This window comes from Mesoplodon mirus (genome assembly GCF_964341445.2).
Source record: "Mesoplodon mirus genome assembly, chromosome: 4".
NCBI classification, from domain to species: domain Eukaryota; kingdom Metazoa; phylum Chordata; class Mammalia; order Artiodactyla; family Ziphiidae; genus Mesoplodon; species Mesoplodon mirus.
The window spans coordinates 44890033-44911195 of NC_138979.1; the positions used below are offsets into that span (position 1 = coordinate 44890033).

A 21163-nucleotide genomic window follows, 5' to 3' on the forward strand; every position below is an offset into this window, starting at 1 on the left:
AATGCTATTAGCTATGAAACTTAAAAGGACAGATTGCATTGGTTTGAGGGGATTTGGGAGGCTTCTTGGAGGAAGGAGATGGCCCTGAAGGTGAAGATGTGGAATTATGAGCACTGAAGGCCAAGGGGAAAAAGCAAGAAAAAACAAAGAGAAAGGCAAATAGCACTCAGGTAAAAGGCTTACTATGGCCTCCCTGGGGTGCAGTGTGTGACCTAGCAGGTTGACTGTAGATTACAGTTTTATTTTGTTTGACCAGCATAAGATTATTTTTTCTAATTATAATATGAATGCTTTTAGGTGGGTCTTGTCTAGATTTCATTTTCTCTTAGTTTCTAACAGGCTGCTATACATTTCTCCTTGCCTCCCTAGACCTTGAAGGCTTCTGAGTGATGGGTATAGCAGGAGGATGCTGGTAAGGTGGCTTGGAGGCCAGTGGTAGGTCAGTGGAAAGATTTTCAAACAAACAAGTCATGGGGGAGACACTCAAGTTTTTGAGCGAAAGAGTGATGTGATTGGAGCCTCACTTTGGGACGATGGATCTGGCAGTGAGAAGCAGAAAGAAGTGAGAATCAAGAAATCAGTGTTCCTTTTGTTTCCTTGCAGGCCCGGGTAGTTATACGTCTCCAATAATTCTTGTGGTCTGCACTACACAATTTAGCACTGTCCTGTGTTCTCCATTTTTTTTTTTCTGTTGTAGCATTCCTTACTCAAGCTCTAGAGATCTGGGGTCATGCCTTTTATCATTTGTGTGTCTGACACATGCAAGCAGTCCATGGACCGTTGTTTTACTGGAGACTCAGTGTTACTTCTCTGGAACAATAAGGGATGAGGAGGGACACTAATTCACATGCCATGTCAATTTAAATTATTAAAGAAGTTCTTTCAGGTATCTGAGCACAGGACATGTGTTCTAATGCTTTTGTTTGGCTCTAGTCCCACATAATGACCTTTTATGCTAAATAATGTTTTCCGTTCAAGATAAAATATCTTTCTTTTCTCTACTCTAACACACATAATGTGATCTGAATTACTCATGAGTGTTTTCAGCTTTTGCTTATGTTGCATTTTGAAGTTCAATATGCATAGACATCTTGGCATAAATTGGTGCTAAACTCACTCATTAATACATTGGAGTCTGTTTTCCTGATTCAATGGAAAGTTAAAACCTTTAAGTTCAAGTACTAAAACTTCCACTGAGTTTCAAGGAGGTACCTTCTTAATTGAGCCCTTCTCAAACTGAAACTTTTAATTTCAATATTATGTTGAAAATGAAGGCTTGAAGGATTGACTCAGTGGTATGTTACTCTTTGTAGGAATAGTGAACAGGCCTGGCAATGCAGCTGCCCCACGTTATCTACCACATTATAAAACCAGAATGTTTAGATATTAAGAAAATGCTATAGATATGGATTGGTTTCTTCTATAAAAAAGCCTCATGTCTCCTAGTGTTCACACAACATGTTTTCTTGGAAATCAAATGACCAGAGCAGAGACTACTGTCAATGTCAGGGCTTTCTGGCTCAAGTGGCTTTTTGTTCCGAATGGTAGGTATGGCCAGGTTTATGTTTTTTTATAAAGTATGGGTAACAAAGTGAGTATAGACTGTTATTATTACCCATTCATCTCTGTTTCATTGTAGAATTACTTTTTATTACACCTTCAGTCTTTTTTTGTGATTACACAAACAATATACTAACTGTAAAAGCAAAGCAAATTCAGAGGTGAGTGAGATAAAAAAGGCTTCCTATGATTAGTAAGAGATAACCACTGTTAACTGTTTCACCATTTGCTGTCTAATGGAATAGGTAGCTAGGTAGATAGGTAGGTAGGTAGGTAAGTAGATAGATAGGTAGGTAAATAGATAGATAGACAACAGATAAATGGGATTTTTGGTGGTTTGAACAGAAGAGTAAACAATGGTATTTCTGTAAGTCCAACTATGGCATATTTATTCTTCAGGAACCATTGAGGCAACTTATTTCATGTTTGGATTTTATCTTGGTTTAAGATCCAACAACTTCAGTGGGGGATGTTTCTTAACTCTGTGGCGATTAAAAGACTGCTCACTCACTAAAGTATAGATCTCAGGCTGTTAAACCATTCTGTGCAATAATTTAAATCAGTGGTTGAGTTAAGCTTGTGGGTAACTTGCTGGGTCTTAAAGATTCTGGAAGTGGCTCCCTGGATAATTTAGGAAGTTGTCAAGATAAGTTTCCTGTGGGATAATATAGTAACATGCCAAAAAGTCCAGGTGAAATAAGTCCTCTTAAGATAATTATTGAATTTGGTTAGATGAATTGTGCAAACATGTTTCTGTGTTCCACATGTAGTTTATAGAAGAGCTAGAAAAACTCCTGATCTCTTTGACCTAACACTCTCCAATGTCTCCTGCCCCATCAATCCCTTCATTGCCATGTTCCCTCCCTCAGGGTGAGCAGAAGCTCTTAGGATCCCAGGTTCAGAGAAGACAGAAAGTAGTTCAGGGAGGTTTCTGCTCTGAGTGTCAGAGGATTGCTTATGCTTAATCCAGCTTAAAACCTATGTCAATATTCATAGAAATTAAAGAGAAAAGACTTACTTCCTCAGGGACTAGGACAGGTGATTGAGAGAGATGAGGTTAAACAGAAAGGCTAGTGTGTTTTGTGGGGTGGGGGGGAGGGAGAGGAGAGAGGAGAAGGAGGAGAAGAGGAAGAAAAGAAGGAAGGGAGGGAGAAGCCAAGAGGAGGAGGGGATAGGAGGGAAAGGGAGAGGGACAGATGAAGGAGAAGAAACTGGAAGAGAAAAGGAGAGAGGAGAGGAGTGCTCACCTTTTAAAAATATATTGAGGTTAAAAATGTGTGTGGAGTAATGTACAGAACTTAACTGGAGAATCAGATGAGGGTTAGCACATGTGTACCTGTATAAATAATTCCCAAAAAGATATAGAACTTTTCCTTCACCTCAGAGAGTCTCTTTACTCAACGTCCAGTGTAATCTGTTCCACCCTCTGTACAAATATAGTGATTTCTGTCACTGTAGATTAGTTTTGACTGTTCTTGAGCTTCATACAAATGGAATCATACAGTATATTCTCTTTTGTATCTGGCGTCTTTTGTTTCATAAAAAGTTTGTGAGATTTGTCCATAGTGCTAAGTACGATTCTACTTTATGACTATACCACATCTGTTTACCCATGAAAATTGTCTTCCTGTTTTCTTATGTGATATTTGGTTTTTCATTTTGTGTTCTGATTACTGCAATTTCAATATTTGAACTGAGCATACATGTGCCACATGATGAGGGACTAGATCCTTTGGAAACGAATAATAATTGACTACTTGGAAACTTCATCTGTGCTGATTATTATCATCTCCTTACTGCCAAATTTTAACCAAAGCTAATGTCCTCTGAAGTGCCCAAATCTACTTGGCAGTGGTATTTCACATTTACACATGATTCTACAGTTTATAAAGCATCTTCATACACAGCATTTTCTTTCACCTTGATCAACATTGATAGTTTCTAGGTATCAGATTTTGAAATGGAGAGTCAGGTACATGGACTTCCTGTTCCCTTCCCCCCCCCCCAAATTCTAATTTTGTGATGTGTTACTCCATCGAATTTCTCTGGGACTGTAATAAGAATTACTGATTCTCTGTGTGTCCATAAGACCTGGTTAGGGTTTCAGTGCAGCCAACTCTACTGCCCTGCTCAGTGTGCCTGTTTATAACCATGTAAGTCTTGTCTGTGCTGCTCTTTGTTCACCGTTGGTTGGTCTTTTACACATTGCTTTTTTTACTGCTTTTTTTTTTTTAAGAAGATGTTGGGGGTAGGACTTTATTAATTAATTAATTTATTTTTGCTGTGTTGGGTCTTCGTTTCTGTGCGAGGGCTTTCTCTAGTTGTGGCAAGCGGGGGCCACTCTTCATCGCGGTGCGCGGGCCTCTCACTATGGCGGCCTCCTGTTGTGGGGCACAGGCTCCAGACGCGCAGGCTCAGCAGTTGTGGCCCACGGGCCCAGTCGCTCCGCGGCATGTGGGATCCTCCCAGACCAGGGCTCGAACCCGTGTCCCCTGCATTAGCAGGCAGACTCCCAACCACTGCGCCACCAGGGAAGCCCTACACATTGCTTTTTAAAAGCAAAGAATTTCTCTGTCTGACTTATTTCACTAAGCCTAATACCCTCTAGATCCATCAATATTGTTGCAAATGGCAGACTTTCATTCTTTTTTATGGTTATATAACATTCCATCATATATATATATATATATATATATATACACACACACACACACACACACACACACACACTCCATATCTTCTTTATCCATTCATCTATTGATGGACACTTGGGTTGCTTCCATTTCTTGGCAATTGTAAATAATGCTGCTATGAACATTGGTATGCATGTATCTTTTTGAGTTAGCATTTTAATTTTTTTCAGATATATGCCCAGGAGTGGAATTGCTGGATCATATGGTAGTTCTACTTTTAGTTTTTTGAGGAATCTCCATACTGTTTTCCATAGTGGCTGCATTGATTTGCCTTCCCAACAACAGTGTACAGGGCTCACTTTTCTCTATGTCCTCACCATTTGTTATTTGTAGACTTTTTGATGTTAGCCATTCTGACAGGTATGAGGTGGTTTTGATTTGTGCTTCTCTAATAATTAGTCATGCTGAGCATCTTCTCATGTGTCTCTTGGCCATCTGGATGTCTTCTTTGGAAAAATGTCAGTTCAGGTCTTCTGCTCATTTTTAATTGGGTTGTTTGTTTTTTTGATATTGAATTGTGTGAGCTGTTTCTTAAAAATAAATTGTAAATCAAGTACACTTCAATAAAAAACTAATTTAAAAATAAATGAAATTAAAGAATATTTAAAACCTGTTCTAAAAAATAAATGAAAGATCTAGCTGCTTTAAGGTATTTTCCATTCAATTTAGTCCTGAAATCACTTAAGGAAAAAAAAAAAGTTTTGTATAAGTGTCCTTTTGCATTACTGAAGGGCTACTTAGTATCATGTCATGGAACCAGCCAATAAATGAACCTCTCGAACAATGAATGTGCTAATACAAACTGCATGGTATCTGGAGAAGTGATGACCTCTAGAAAATTTACTATATTATGTTAAAAGATCTTTAAGTTTCATTTTAAAACTATTTTTGCTTTTTTTAGTTTTTTAAAAAATAAATTTCTTTCTTTATTTTTGGCTGCATTGGGTCTTCATTGCTGCACCCGGGCTTTCTCTAATTGGGGTGAGAGGGGGCTACTCTTTGTTGCAGTGCATGAGCTTCTCGTTGCGGAGCATGGGCTCTAGGAGCACGGGCTTCTATAGTTGTAGCACGTGGGCTCTAGAACACAGGCTCAGTAGTTGTTGTGCATGGGCTTAGCTGCTCCACAGCATGTGGGATCTTCCTGGACCAGGGCTCGAACCTGTGACCCCTGCATTGGCAGGCGGATTCTTAACCACTGCGCCACCAGGGAAGTCCACTGTTTTTGTTTTGGAACAATAAAATCAAATCCGGTCATGGTTCCCCAGGAAAAGATTTGCCTCCAAACTCTCTTTGTAAAGAAGATGTGCCTTGTACATTTTGATTGCCTTGGTAGAAGAAGCATATTGAAAAATAAAAGAAAAATATTTTAGCAAGGAAAATATTCCTCCATGATTCTAAATAAGTTCAATTTTTATGAAATGTATGTGTGGACATAGCATTTGTGTTAATGGTTATTTATAGACTCTGTCAGTAAATAATGAGCTTTGTGCTTGTAGCTCTCAGGTCTTTCTGTGACTTTTTGGAAAGTAAATCCTGATTCTCTTTTTAAATAAAAAAAATATAAGGGCCATGTAATATAAAATATAAAGTACCCTAAAATTTTAAATAAATTTATTGTGCTGCATATGTGCATGCACACATGTGTTATTTTTCTCTGTTTTCAGGCAACACATTTTACCAAGGATGACTGGTATTTTTGTTTACATCCTGTGGTTACTCTACTGAAGTAAAATGGCAAATACTGTGCCCATTTTACAGATATGGAATGCTGATCCTGCAATATTAAGTGGCTAGAAAGAGGTGAGGCTAAAATGAAAATTCAGCACCTCTGAGAGATTTTTCAGTGCTCTCCCCATACACTTTTTTTTTGCTTATCTTTTTCAGTTTTTGGCATAGCCACCCAAGGAGAGGACCAGGTGCAAAACCAAGAACAGAAAGGGTCTGCAAAGGGTATAATGAGAGCTCTGGATGAACAGTAATTTTACTCAGATCTGAGAACTAGAAAGCTGGCTGAAAAAGCTGTCTGTATTATAAAAACTGAAAAAACTAGAAGGCAAATCAATATTCATCCAGAATAAACTTTATTGACCAATTACTTAAATTTCAAAGAAGTTAATTTGTGTTGCAGCAGCTTTGCAATTGTTTTCTGAAGAGCTGAAGAAATCGCCCTATAATGTTCGAACTGCAGGTTTGGTTTTCAGAGAGGATTGTGTGCAGTGTTTTAGAGTACAACCGTGGGTCAGCATTTCGGTGACAGCTTGAAAGGCCTTTAGCTTCAAGAAGCTTCTGTGAGGTCAGCTGAGGGCTCTACTAGGACCAAATTCCCATCTATGATCTGGATAACTTGAAATGAGATTTCTAACAGGAATTAACCAGGGCCTCTTTCCTCTTTTTTAAAGCAAGCTGCACTGTCATCCTTTATGGAAATCATCACAAAAGAAGGGCTTGAGAGGGAGTGGTTCTGCTTAAGACATTGCAGCAGATAATGGATAAAATAAGATGTGGGTGATTGCTCACAGCCCCCTCCCAACACCATTGCTTCTCACTCCCTTTTAGAAAACACCCAAGTGAGCTTTAGGATAACAATGGCTTGGTTTTAATGTTCATGAATAAAAGAAGGAGCCTGTGAGTAAGCATCGGAATTTGGAAGGCAATAAAGAAACATATCAAGAGAGAAAAGCAAGTTGGGTCTGAATTGGAAGTGGAATAGAAAATAATCAGTCCTTCTGTATCACCCCAAGCAATGTTGGCCTTGTCAAATGCATCACAGCTTGAGTCAAGTTTCAGTGGTGTCTGGGCTATAGCAAGGAATAAGCCCATCCATTACCAGCTGCATCGATTCCTCTATGTCAGCAGGAGAAGTTGAGTGTGTGGGGGGGGTGGGGTGGGGGGGTGGTGTTTGTGTAGGTGTAAATTTAAATCTATTTAGTTCTCTTTGTTTTGCTCTGTGAAGGAGAAATGGAACTTATTTAAATGTCTAAGTTCTTTTGAGCCTCAAAGTTGCCATGCTGGTTGGAGAGGTAGCTGCTTACTCAAGTTTCCATGGTTAGGGAATGCTAGGGTTGAACACTGTGTCTAAGTCTGTGGATGCATACACTATCCCATTGTGAAAATGGTCATTTTAAATATCTTAAAATTAAAAAGCTTTGTCTTGTATTGGGACCATAACTTCTGCTTTGAAGACATTGTAAGTCAAATTCATGTAATTTTTAATGAAGTTTTGCTCAGCTACTTTCAGCTACTTTAAACCAGATTAACATGAATGAGAAATAAGGTAAAGAATATCCTTTAGAGAATGAATAGAGGCTGTCAACCTCTAGATCCCCTTCCCTGGTCACAGTTTAATTATCCAGCAGTGGATGTCTGACTTAAATGGCCAATCAGAACTATTAACGACCTGATTAGGAGGTCTTTTAGTCATTTTTCTCTTGTTAGGGGAATTGTGAGGTTTGAAAGTTGATTTTGTCACTTGCAATCAAAGTCCTGACCAATACATTTATCCATTTAGAGAGTATTTAGAGGGCTTACATTCTCAAAAAATCTTTCAATGGCTTCCAGTAAGTGAATTATTTCTACATTAGAATAATAATAAAATAATAATAATAATGATAATTAGAATGGATTATTCACTACATAAAACCATAAAGGATCCTGTTAAAATACAAATATTATCCAGAAGAACTGTACATCCAGCCTCTAACCCCTGTGATCACTTTAACACTAATTATTTTGTTTATCTAGTCAGCAACCTTTTGGAGTTTTGATTCAAAAGTCAGCACAGCTTAGTTTTGAAGGAAAAGAAAGACCAGAAAAAAACATCATAGGAGGTAGGGATAATACAAGGGCAGACAAGTAGAGCACATTTCTCAGGTTTTTGGGTGGAGTCATGAGAAAAAGATAATTCTTAAAAGATAACTGTCTTTGTTGCATCAGATTCAAGAGTTACTTAAATTTTCTTAACCCAAAAAAAAAGAGGAAAATGCCGATTCAGGTCTATCACATGTCCTCTCATAGAGTTGTTGGTAAAGCAGTTAAAAGCACAAATGACAGAAATGGTAGATACTGGTCCCATTATTGCTATTTTATGCAGACAGAGTATGTGTTTTCCCCAGATTAGATTTTTATGACAAGATTTTTTTTTTTTTAGTCATAATACTGAACTATTATTTGTCAAAGAAGATATATTTGGTTTTGGCTGCTGCAGAAATCTCAGAGGAAAAATTCCCAGGCAGCATTTTACATTTAAAAAGTACATAAAGCAAAGGGCTTCCCTTCCCTGGTGGCGCAGTGGTTAAGAATCCGCCTGCCAATGCAGGAGACACGGGTTCGAGCCCTGGTCCCGGAAGATCCCACAGGCCGCAGAACAACAAACCTGTGCACCACAACTACTGAGACTGCACTCTAGAGCCCGTGCACCACAACTACTGAAGCCCAAACACCTAGAGCCCGTGCTCCCAACAAGAGAAGCCACCACAGTGAGAAGCTTGCACACCACAACGAAGAGCAGCCCCCGCTCACCACAACCAGAGAAAAGCCTGCGTGCAGCAACAAAGACCAAATGCAGTCAAAAATAAAATAAATAAAATAAAATAAATTGATAAAAAAAATAAGTACATAAACCTGAAGAGCAAATTTTTTTCTTTCAAAATAGGTTTTATTGACTTTGAAAGCTTCAGACTTTCATAAAGCATATAATATTTGGAATAAGCATATAAAATATTTCAGGGTATTGGTATTTATCTCTTTTTTTTTCATAATTCTGGGCAAAAAAGTCCTAGGGAAAGTCTGAGGATAGATTTCTTCCATTTTCTCTTTGTTGTTTCCAGTTTTCCAAGTTGCCTTGATACAGAGGTCAGGGGAAATGCTCCAGGTCCTGAGCACATCTGGGCTAGGATCCATGAGGCCAGCTGAGATCATCGTTGCTGTTAAAGAGCTTCATAAGTGCTTAAGGCTGGAAGGAATGGTCCAAATCAACTATAGAATCCTGTCATTTTTCAAATGGGAAACTGAGGTGCAGGGAGGTGAAGGGACCTGTCAAGGTCATACGATCAGCTAGTGTCAGAGCTGTGATCCAGGCAGACTGACTCCCCATTCAGCCATTTTCTCAGTAATTTCCCAGGGTCCTTTTCACTTCATCCTTGACTTGTTTCCCTTCCACTTCCTCCACTGGCCCCTGATCTTTACCAGGCTACTCTTTTAGCCTTAATCCTGCTGTTTGGTTACACTGATTGAGTGGAATCTCCCCACCTCGAGTCCTGGCATCCTCTGAGTGGTTTTGACTCAGACATAGCCTTCCAGGTTTTATTTACCGACGACCTTGAGGACTCCCTCTCCACCTGCTGGCCTTTACCACTACAGCAGCTGCCATCCTGCTCTCACCACCACCACAGTTTATCCAGTTACTACTTTCTGCCAGGCGCTGTGCTTAGCACTTTCTAAAAGCAAGCTCATGTACTCCACACAACAGCTCTTTAAGGTGAGTATTTTCCCACCCTGCAGTTGAAGAAATCAAAGCTCAGAGAGGTTAAATCATGTCTCCATCATCTCACGGTGCTAAGTGTAAGCTGAGGTTAAAACCCAGGAATATCCAAGTCCCATTCTCTTTCCATGACACCTTTCAGTCCCAGTCTGAAGTGCTTAAAGCTCAAATTTTAGTGACAAATCATTGCAAATTACACTGCTTAGGGCACTCTAGTTCCCATTAATCTGCTCAGTAAATTATCTTTAATTATGTGTTAATGCATGAGGCTTCCCTCTTTGGGCTTGTCTGATACTAGGACTACCCTGCTTTATGCTCTTGGGACTCTGTGTTCAATACTCTGCCCTGTTATGTGTTCCGGATGTGGGAATGGGAATGGTTAAATGTCGCTCTATTGGCTGAAACAGTTACTCCGTTTGGCTGAAACCCTAACTTCCTGATTGAAACTCCAGCTGAAAACAGACCCTCCAAATGGCAAGATCATAGGATGCCCTGATCCGTTTGATGTAACGCTGTTGAATGTTTCTGTCTTCTTCCCTACTCGCACTTCTGTAGCTCAAGGGACAAATAAATTCCCTTTTAAATTATTTCACAGTCACTATCACGGTCAGAAGGGGTCAGGTAGCCTTTGTTCCAACAGCTGCCAAAGGACATCTGTTGTCTTGCTAGCTGAAGCAAGTTGCATCTACCTTCTTTGCTCTACCTTGTTGGCCCCTCCTTAGATATAAAGGTACTTAGAAAGCTCTCGTGCGACAGCCTTACATTATCTATTTTCTGGTAGGGTACTTCACTGCAAGAATGGAAAAGGAGGAGAAAAATAGTCATTGAGTGTTTATTATGTGCAGAGAAATATGCTAAAAATTTTCACATATATAACCTCAATTGAGTCTCACAATAATTGTATCAAGTATGGGATTTTATTCTCATTTCAGAGAGGTGTTAAAATCACTTATTCGAGATAACACAATTAGAAATGGGTATGGTTGGCATTTGAATCTAGGTGAGACTGACTCTATGTATATTACCAGGCTGCCTCTGAATGCTCCAGTTCTGGGGCCCAGGCCTCCGTCATTTTATCCATCATTTTACTCTCACCCTGTGAGGCTTAGACAGAATCCTGGCTTCAGAAATTCTAATCAGAATCTTCACTAAGCTTTGAAAATTTTATCTCCATTTAACAAAGAGTGGTGATTTACATTGCTACACAGAGACTAAAGGAGAAACCTGGAGTTTCCCTCCCCCCGCCCCCAACCCTGGGGCTGGGTGGTGTTCTGGTGAAGAACGTGCTTCTTGTTGCAGTGTGCCCCTGCTAGGTGGGGGAGGCTGACCCTTTTTCTACTTTGGCAAAAAGCCAGTATATTCTTCCACCTGATGGTCTGATGAAAAACCAAGGTAACACCTGTTTTGTCTATGTGTTGGGTCCCAAGGGAAAAAAATCCAGCTGACTAGAGTAGCCAGCTAATTCTTTCTCTGAGTTGACAGCTCCAAACCTGAGTTGAAAGAGAATTGCATTCAAATCATTGTGCTCTCTCAGCCTCTCTTTCTCTCTTCCCCTCCCTACACCATGCTGCTTTTATCCCCTGTGGCCAACTCTACCCAATACCTTAAGCACACGTGGCCAGTATACACCCAGGCTTCTTTTTAAAAGACATTCCTTTCTAAGAAGCTGATAATAAATTATTATTATTTTTTAAATAATTCAGACCACCTTGGTAAGCTTGCATTTCTTTTTCTGAAAAACAAGAAGGTTAACCTGAAAATATTACAGGATTCAGTGTGTATCTCAAACTGGTTAAATAATTGAACTTTAAGGAGCAAATTTTATTCTTTACCCTTCATAAAATTTCAGCAATGGCCTCACCAGCCACAAGGTCCCACCTCTGTCCACTGGTGTGAGGTGGGGATTTGTTGCCATTTCTGTCAGTCTCTATCAGTGCAGATCCTCCTTTCCACTTCCTCTTCCTGGACACCCCATTCTCTCTACAGTCCCCTTATTTGCTTTTCAGTCACCCACTAGTTCTCTTTGCTGACTGGGCAGAAGCTTCTGCCCAAACTTCCCCAGGACTCCCCGACTCAAACTGTTCCAAACTTGTTACAGATTTCACCAGACCATATTCAATTCAACAAATATTTGTTTAGTGCAACCATGTGCAAGCCTGTGATGGTTACTGTTTCCATTCTAGGAATACAACCTCACCAAGGAGAAAGTTTTATAGAAAGAAAAGCCTAGAGTACTTTTATTAATCCTTCTCCCCTTTTGAAGGACTTTTGTATTTTTCTCAATATCCAAAAATATAATTAAAAAATAAGCTTTTTTATATATTAATAAGAATCTTGATGAGAAAATATATATATTACATGTTACTTATATAGTTTAGGCTTCCAAAAGGGAGAAATAATATACTTATCTACTTGGTTTTATATTTTATACATTGTTTTCAAGAGTATCTGTGTCTTAGCCATGAGGATTAGAATTCTAAAAACCTCCATTTTTTGTTTAAGGAATTTGATAAGATCTAACAAAAATAGGGTTGGATGATTGAGATTACATATGAATTATGAACATGTTTATTAATATATTTTATGCTCATTAGAATAGTACAGTAAAGGCAGCATATTAAGTAAAAAGAAAGTCAATAGTAGTTCACATATCTTAAATTAGTAGTAATGGGTAATATGCCATTCCTTGCTCAAAGAAACCCAATTTAGGATTTTATTTCCCTGAGTTTTAATGAGATACTTATTACATTATTTAGTTTTGTTGTGTATTATATGTGATTATCCTACTGTATTGGTACTTTTCTAAAAGCAGTAAAGTGGAATTGTTGACTTCTGCTTTCTAGATCCCACAGTGATTCCAGAAACATAGAGTAATAAATGAATAAGATGAAACAAATAAATAAAGCATTGGGAATTCTTTAGCATAGCTAAGTAAGCATCTATCAGCCCTAATAGATTATCCACTCTTAATTGTTTTCATGACCATTTTCGGCCAACGCACATCCTAGAAGTTCTTCTTTTATAAGACCTCTTTTCCTTCTCTCCTAAAAGACCTGTAAATACAGTTTTAAAGCTCAGGGTTACTGTCGCTCAGATTTCTCTATGTCTCATTGGCAGTGTTACAGTGTCTCCCCACCTCCAGTTCAATGTCCCTTCCTGTATGAAAGCATTCTTGAAGTACCCATTCAAATTTGGAAATTCCCATTTTGGAATCCCACTCATCTTATTCTAACTTCTGGTGCAATTGCCTTGGTAGTTATCCTATTCATCTTCATTATATTATAAGTTTTTCAAGCACTGTACTCCCTCATCTTTGTTTATCTGGCAGTAGCTATCAGGGATTTTGCAGACAGTGGCTATTTAAGAAACATTGGCTGAAAGGAATTATTGAGCTATTGTTTGGTACCACTGTGTTAGCAATGGAAAGTCAATATTGTTCAGATAATAATGACCAAAGCATGCCCTTTGTCTAATGTGTGATTGTTTCTTTTCAATTTCATAGTATATTAGATTGAACCATATTCTGTTGTTACTTTTGCAGTTCAAAAATTGAAAATATTGACAATTTCATATATTTCAACTTATGTTACTATTCAGATTTCTTTTTTTCAATGTTTTATAGGCATTTGCATAACTTTGGACACTCAGATAGCAATTATTAATTTTTCAGATTCCAAGAAATTTTTTATAGTACAGAATCTAATGTGTGAGCATTCAAACCATTGTACCTGAATACTCTACATTTTTTCCTTTTGATTTTTTTCCAAATAAGCTCTATCTCTTTACAGTGATGAAGTTAATTTGTCCTCAAAAATTTCAAAAGCATATGGAATATTATGTGAATAGAAACATTTTCCTTTTCTGAAGAGCTTCAAAATCAGTGATCTTTATTTTGTTTTTGTTTTTATTCATTTTTTAAAAATTGTTTAGGGTATATGGAAGGAATGGATTTGTTGCCATTCAGTTATGTTTTTTCCCTTTTGCCTACAATGAAGATTTGTTTTGGAAAAAAATGTGCAGATATTTGGGTTTTGTGCCTCTCCAGTTTGACATGAAATCTCTTTTAGCAGTCTTAAGCTTCACATATCAAAAACTGAACCACTGATCTGCTCCTCCCCAAAACCTTCCTTATCTCAACAAATGGCAACTTCATTTTTCCAATTGACCAGGCTAAACAGGCTAAGGAGTCATTACTGGATCCTCTTTTATTCACATTCTACATCCCATTTATCAGAAATTCCCCTTTGACTCAACCTTCACTTCTACTTCTCCCACCCTGGCTCAGTCCACCATTATTTCTCATCTCATTACTGCAGTGGCCTTCAATAAAATCTCCTTGCTAATATTCTCTTCACGTATTATCTGTTCTCAAAATATAGTCAAAATAATGCTTTAAAAACATGAGTCAGATCACGTTACTCTTTTGCTCAAAACCTACTAATAGCTCTGCATTTCACTCAGAGTGAAAGTCAGAGTTCTTACAGTGATCTACCTCCTCCTGCTACAGCCCTCTCTGACTTCTTCTCTTTTTTCATTTTGTTTCAGACACTCAGCCTTCTTGCCATCACTTGAACATGACAGGCACTCTTCCACTGAGGGCAAAATGCAAACAAGTTCTCCACATAGAAGCAGGTGCTCAATTAATATTTATTGAATTAAATCAAATTGAAGTTATTTTCAATTGGTAGCTATTATAATGAGACTTAGGACTTGGGAATGCCAGGCTTCTTTTGCTTGAATTGTTATCTCATAGCATCTATCGATACACAGGTTCCTTCCCTCTTTCAAATGTCTTTTTTTTTCCAGTTGGTAATGTGGACTTGGGAGGACTTCCATGATATGTTTTGAAAAATAAATAAGATTTGGAACAGCATAAGTATCTTAATTATTAGGATTACAGACAAGCATGTTGTTTGGAGAATTGACCAATGTAGGAAGACCTTCTCAATTCTATAAAATGATTTGGAGTAATTGTTCATGATCAAATTAGAGATTTATAAGAATGGATTTATTTACAGTTATCTCCAGGATACCATCTGCCTAATTTTAAATTTAAAAGATAGATTATTAGATATATGCATAGCTACAAATTTTGATTTTTGTAATTCATTCATAAACATGGTAACATTGGCAAGTAGCCTGAATGTTAAGACCTTTATTTTTAGCACTGATAAATAAATTAGAACACCATCTACAAAAGTTTGTGGAAGGTTTACCATGTTTTTTGAATGACATTTCATAGCAATAACAAGTAATTTTTCAAAAAGGATTATAGAGCACAACATTATCTCGGTTTCTTTGATGACCGATATAAGAATCTATGTTTATTTTTGCTTATGCTTGAAGTACTTCATGTAGGACAATAACATTCTTTTTTTTCTCAAGGTAGATTTTATTTTATTTTTTTAATTTATTTTTTGCTGCGTTGGGTCTTCGTTGCTGTGTGTGGGCTTTCTCTAGCTGTGGTGAGCGGGGGCTACTCTTTGTTGAGGTGCGCGGGCTTCTCATTGCAGTGGCTTCTCTTGTTGTGGAGCACGGGCTCTAGGCACACAGACATCAGTAGTTGTGGCTTGTGGACTCTAGAGTACAGGCTCAGTAGTTGTGGTGCATGGGCTTAGTTGCTCCACAGCAAGTGGGATCTTCCCGGACCAGGGCTCGAACCCATGTCCCCTGCCTTCGCAGGCAGATTCTTAACCACTGTGCCACTAGGGAAGCCCCTAACTTTCTTAATTTATGAAATTCATATTTCCTAGGGGGCAATGTGAGTAATATACAGAAGCAGATTGCATTTAAAAAGTTCATATTGTTAACCAGTAATTTGTTCATAACAACTATGTTTTAATCATTAGTGTATCTTCCAATTAAGGTGAACATTCAATTTTTGATTAAGAATTTTCATTTATAGCCTAAAAGGGTTTTTTCAATATGATATCTATGAGGCTTGAATAAGATTTATTTTTCTTAATTGAAGTATATCTAACTTATAATATTTTATTAGTTTATTGTATACAACATAGTGATTTGACATTTGTATACATTGTGAAATGATCACCCCAATAAATATAGTTACCGGCAGCCACCATACAAAGTTAATACAATATTATTGACTGAACTCCCCATGCTGTACATTACATCCCCATGACAACTATTTTATAACTGGAAGTCTGTACCTCTTGATTCCCTTCACCTATTTGCCCCCTTCCAACCACTTTTATTGGACTTATTTCATTTAGCATAATATCCTCAAGGTCCATCTATGTATAAATGGCAAGACTTTTTTTCTTTTTTATGGCTGAGTAATATTACATTGTATATGTATACCACATTTTCTTTATCCATTTATCTACTGATGGACACTTAGCTTGTTTCCATATTTCCAGCATTTGTAAATAATGCTGCAATGAATATTGGGGAGCACATATATTTTTAAATTAGTGTTTTTGTTTTCTTTGGTTAGATACCCAGAAGTGGAATTGCTGGATCATACGGTAGTTCTATTTTTAAATTTTTGAAGAACTTTCATACTGTTCTCCATAGTGGCTGCACCAATTTATATTCCTACCAACAGTGCACAAGCGTTCCCTTTTCTCCACATCCTCACTCATAGTATGTCTTTATTTAAGCAAAAGGCAAAGGCACAATTTAGTGAAAGCAATTCTGTGAGGGGCTAAGATAAGCTTCAGTTATTTCAAAGGGACAGGAATCAACTGAAAGAGCCAAATGGTGAAAGCTATGAAAATTTGAGCAAAAAAATAAAGTAACATTTGCTTATAACCCAAAGTATAAAGCAAATATATATGAGTTCATACTGATGTAAGGGAATAATTGAATAAATTAATAAGTGTGTGTGGGGGGACAAATTTCTCATTCAGAAGTTTTATAAATAATTGATGAGTATACTCCACCATAAAAGAGGGGGAATATAATTCTCCATTCCTTAACTATGGTTTCACTTAGTGACTTTCTTCCAAAGAATACAGTATTTAAAAGGGGGGTGGTTAACTTTACATTGGAGAAAAATGATAAACACTATTTGAGTCATATGATCAATGTCAAGGTCAATATCACCAGTCATAAATCAGTTTGATAGCATGTACCCTTGGTATGATGTGATGAAATTGACACTTTACCAATGATTTTCCTTCCCTAAATCTATAACTCTAGTCTGATCATGAGAAAACATCAGAAAAATTGCAGTGTGGGAATTCTCTGTACTACCTTCTAAATTTTGTAAATATAAACCTGTCTTAAAAGATAAAGTTTATTTAAAAACTTGACTACATTAAAAATGGCCACTATCATCTACATCTTTATAATCCTTTCTTATTTAGTATGTTTATTTTTCAATCTGCTCTGTACAGTATTATATTGATAATTATAATGCTTCCAAATTCAGTTATGTGTAATTACCCAGTGAACATTTTCATGGATAAAGCTGTTTTTGTTGTTGTTGTTAGGATTATTTCTTTTTTTTTTTTTTTTTTTTTTTTTTTTTTTTTTCATTATACCACCCTTTATTATCTCTTTACTGCCGTAAAAAAGTGATTCTATCTCTAGAGACCAAACAGCATACAGAGACATTCTCGGAAGAGAATCCCTTCGTGCCCAAGCCTCTGTGACTGATTTTAAACCTGATCACCTGCACAACGGAGATGGCTTCGTAGTGGAAGGGGGTCAAGGCCCTCTGCTGAGATCCGCTTTTCCTCTGCTCATGCCGCGGCTCCCCTCGGAAATGGGCACCACAATGGGCCCTGCCCTGCCACAGGAAAACATATTCCTGGACCACAGGGAGAACAGGAAACCTCGAACTGGTCTTTGACTTTTCAGAGTCCAAGCACACTGGAGGCCATGCACAGCGGCCAGTCCCCGGTGAGCTGTGTCTGGGGCATCATGGGGCAGGAGGCTGGGCGCCGGTGGGGGGGTGTTGGCAAGAACCCAGGGGGGCCTCAGAGACTGACAAGAAAGTTTGGGTTCTGCTCCACCACTGACTGTGCGACTTGGACAAGGTGTGAGTCTCCTGAGCCTGCTTCCTCCTCTGAAAATACAAAGGGCAATTCCAGGTGACAGCCCTGGTGGCACCCCTTCCCCACTGAAGGCAGTGAACATGCATGAAATGGTCTAACTGAGGGCCTGGGCTGTCCTGATCCCGACCCTAAGTGTCTGTAAACACAGTGCACGTCTCCAAAGCCCTCGACCACCCAGAGCAGCAGGTCTCCAGGAGCCTCTTCCCTTTTGGAACCTTTCTCCACTGTTCTGTTTCCAGTGAGCCCCGAGGCCTGGCCTAAGACCTGTCTGTTACCGTGGAGCTGGCAGAGACTCACAGTCAGTGGTTAAGACTGCAGTCTTAGCAGCTCCCACCCTGGGGCCCTCCCCAGCTCCAGCGGGGAAAAGCAGAGCAGAACTGGCTCACCCCGATTCAGGGCCTTGCCGCTCCCGGAGGGGCCTGACAAGGGCGACCCCTGCCCCCACTCAGGCCGGGCACACCTCCCCTCTTCATCCGGCCCTGGGGAGCCAGCCCTGCCCAGCCTGCCCACTCTGGTGGGCTCCAGAACCAGTGCTCCTCTTGGACCAGTTCTCTCCAGTTCCTTTCCACCTTACTGCCCCCTCTGCAGCCATCCCAGTGCCCCTGGGCCCAAGGAGGCCTAGGGATGGGGCCCAGGGACGGGTGCAGGCCTCGAAGGTGCAGACACCAACTGGGGTTCCACTCTGGAGGCCGGCTGGAGAAGAAAGGCGGGAACCACCCCCCAGGGGCGAGGGGGCGCTAGCAGTGGCCACAGGCTCCTCCAGGGTAGGTGGTGGCGGGAAGGGGGTGGCCTTGGGAAAGCAGTGGCTGCCACTCGGGGGGCTCGTGGACTGCCGCACTTGTGCCCCTTGTTCTGAGAAACAGCAATGGTCGTGGCTGAGGCTGCCCGGAGGACTGCCTCCGGCCCCTGTGCAGCCGCCGTGACAGGGGTCCGGTCTGCACTGGTGCACTGAGAGAACGTTCTCTACAGCACCGCAGACTGTGGAGCAAGAGTGCGACGCAGGCTGAGCACCAGGCCCCCGCTGGCCCCTGGGGCACAGGCAAACGGCAGGAAAAGGCCCGTCCTGCCCAGAGCTGGGCCCCGTCCCCAGGCAAGGTCCTGCTCGGGCTGCACTCCGTGGCCGGGCTACGGCGCCATCACCACACTCTGCTCGCCGTGGTCCACGCTCCAGAGGCGGTAGAACTCTGCAAAGTCCACGTAAGGCTCGACGCGGCCATCCTCGCCGGGCGGGAGCGAGTGGGCGGGCCGGGAGCGGAAAAGGCCCCCGTCAGAGCTGGAGCTGCTGCTCTGGGTGTGCGTGTTGGTGGACTGCAGGGTCAGGGTCGGGCTCTGGTTGGTGAGGGTGGGAGTGGCTTCGTCCAGGGTGGAGGCGCTGTGGGCCCCGTTGACTAGCTGGCCCTGGGAGGGCATGACGAGGGACAGGGTCACGCTGGTTTTGCTGGTGCTCTGGGCGCTTGAGTAAGGCACGGATACGGGGTACACGCGTCCTCCTGCAGCTGGGGCGGGGGCGGGGGCGGGGGCGGCCTGGCTCATCTCCCCCAGGGGGTAGCCGAAGTTCCGCACCAGCAGGGTCATGTCCTCGTGCCTCGGGCAGAACTTGGCACGCTCCCCGCCACTGGCGAAGGTGTCACTGTGGATGCGCTTCACCCGGTCCACCACGGCCTGGGCCACTGCATCCAGGGAAGTCTGCTTGGCGAACTCCGTGTCGATCATGGCGGCGATCTCCTGGTTGGCCTGCCCAGGCCCGTGGGCTGCCTCCAGGGCCTTGTACAGCCCCTCGGACATTAGCACCAGGAAGCCAGTCACCCCATCCAGGGGCTGTGCACCGTGGATTTCAGGCTCCGCGATGATGGGCTTGGACTTGGCAGCGCTGAGCAGGTCGATGTCAGTGTAGCCGTATTTGACCTTGTAGTCCCCAATGCGCCTGGTGCTCTCCTGCCCACAGATGACCCCCACTTGCTTGATCTTTCCTGCATCCAAACCCAGCTGTGAGAGCCGGAAGAGCTCATCCTCATTCTCTGTGGTGTGGTCCACGTTCAGCTGTGTCACCTGAAGACCATCCACCGTGGATTTGCATAAAAGTGCACGGTTCGTACCTTCTCCCCTGCTCTCTCGCCTTGGGACAGGCAGGTGGCTCACCGACATTGGCGACATAGAGCCTGTTGTTGAGAAGGACCGCCACCACGGCCATGGCTCCTCCTGAAATCTCCTTCTCCAACGTCTTGAGTCTTTCGAGGATCTTCTGATACTGAGGAGGCAGCTGGTGCTGAGGGGCGCCCTCAGGCAGCTGGGACTGGAGGCTCGCCTTCTCTGCCAATGCATCATCGATGGACTCTAGGAAGCTCCTCTCCACCACATCGAAGGCCTGCAGCAGGACCCGCCGCACGTCGGCCTCAGTGTGCTCGGCGCTGAGCTGGCCCAGCAGGAGCTCCGCGGACAGCCGCTGGGCCACGAAGTTGGTTACCCGGTTGCCATCGTAGCCGTTGAAGACCCCGTACAGGAAGCAGTTGTTCTCACTCCTGAACTTGAGCCAGTTGTCCTCTGGTGGGTGGCTCTCAGTGCCCTTGCCATCAGCAGAGTAGCTGCGATTGGAGGCTGAGCCAACTCCAGAGAGGTGGCAGAGTGGCAGGTCGTCCGTCCAGCTTGGCTGCTGCTCCATCTTCAACAAATTATCCATTTCATGTTTTTTCTTTAATCTGCCATTTTTTCTTTTATTCAAATGACTTCATTTTGAATGTAAACTCTTCAGTATTATAAGTGGAAAATCATTATTACCTGCCAAATCGTGTGCTGGAGCAGCTGGACCACATTCTGACGGCATATGAGACGGTTGTAGGTGATGGTCTAAAGGATGTTTTTATTTTTTATTTTATTTTTTTTTGCGGTACGCGGGCCTCTCACTCTTGTGGCCTCTCCCGCTGCGGAGCACAGGCTCCGGACGCGCAGGCTCAGCGGCCATGGCTCACGGGCCCAGCCACTCCGCGGCACGTGGGATCCTCCCGGACCGGGGCATGAACCCGTGTCCCCTGCATCGGCAGGCGGACTCCCAACCACTGCGCCACCAGGGAAGCCCAGGATGTTTTTATTTTAAGGCTATGTGTTTATTTTAACATACATTAGAAGAAAAATATATGGCTAGGACCTGTGATTTCATAGATATAATTGCTCAGGAAAAATTTGATTTCAAGTTGACTTTTTAAATAATTAAGTAAATAGTAGTTTAGGCAAAATTAAGCTCTTGATTCTCCCCGCCCCCAGGGCACGCCTCCTCCAGGGCTCCCCACCTCAGTAAATGGCACCACTGTTGTTCCAACCAAAACCTCGTAGTCCTTCTCGACTCTTCTTCCTCTGTCACACACCTCACACTTGATCCGTCAGCAAACCGTATCAGCTCTTCCCCCCAGACA

General features: G+C 41.5%; 1 protein-coding gene across 1 annotated transcript; it reads right to left on the reverse strand.

The window, feature by feature from the left end:
* Window positions 1-18881: 18881 nt before the first annotated feature.
* On the reverse strand, window positions 18882-20482 carry LOC309802643 (TGF-beta-activated kinase 1 and MAP3K7-binding protein 1-like; the record flags this gene model as incomplete). Its single annotated transcript, XM_082618363.1, has 2 exons — window positions 19896-20482; window positions 18882-19852 (listed from the first exon to the last, which is right to left on the reverse strand). The coding sequence occupies exons 1-2, from the start codon at window positions 20431-20433 to the stop codon at window positions 18882-18884; spliced, it is 1509 nt and encodes a 502-aa protein (XP_082474489.1). The 5' UTR covers window positions 20434-20482.
* Window positions 20483-21163: the final 681 nt, after the last annotated feature.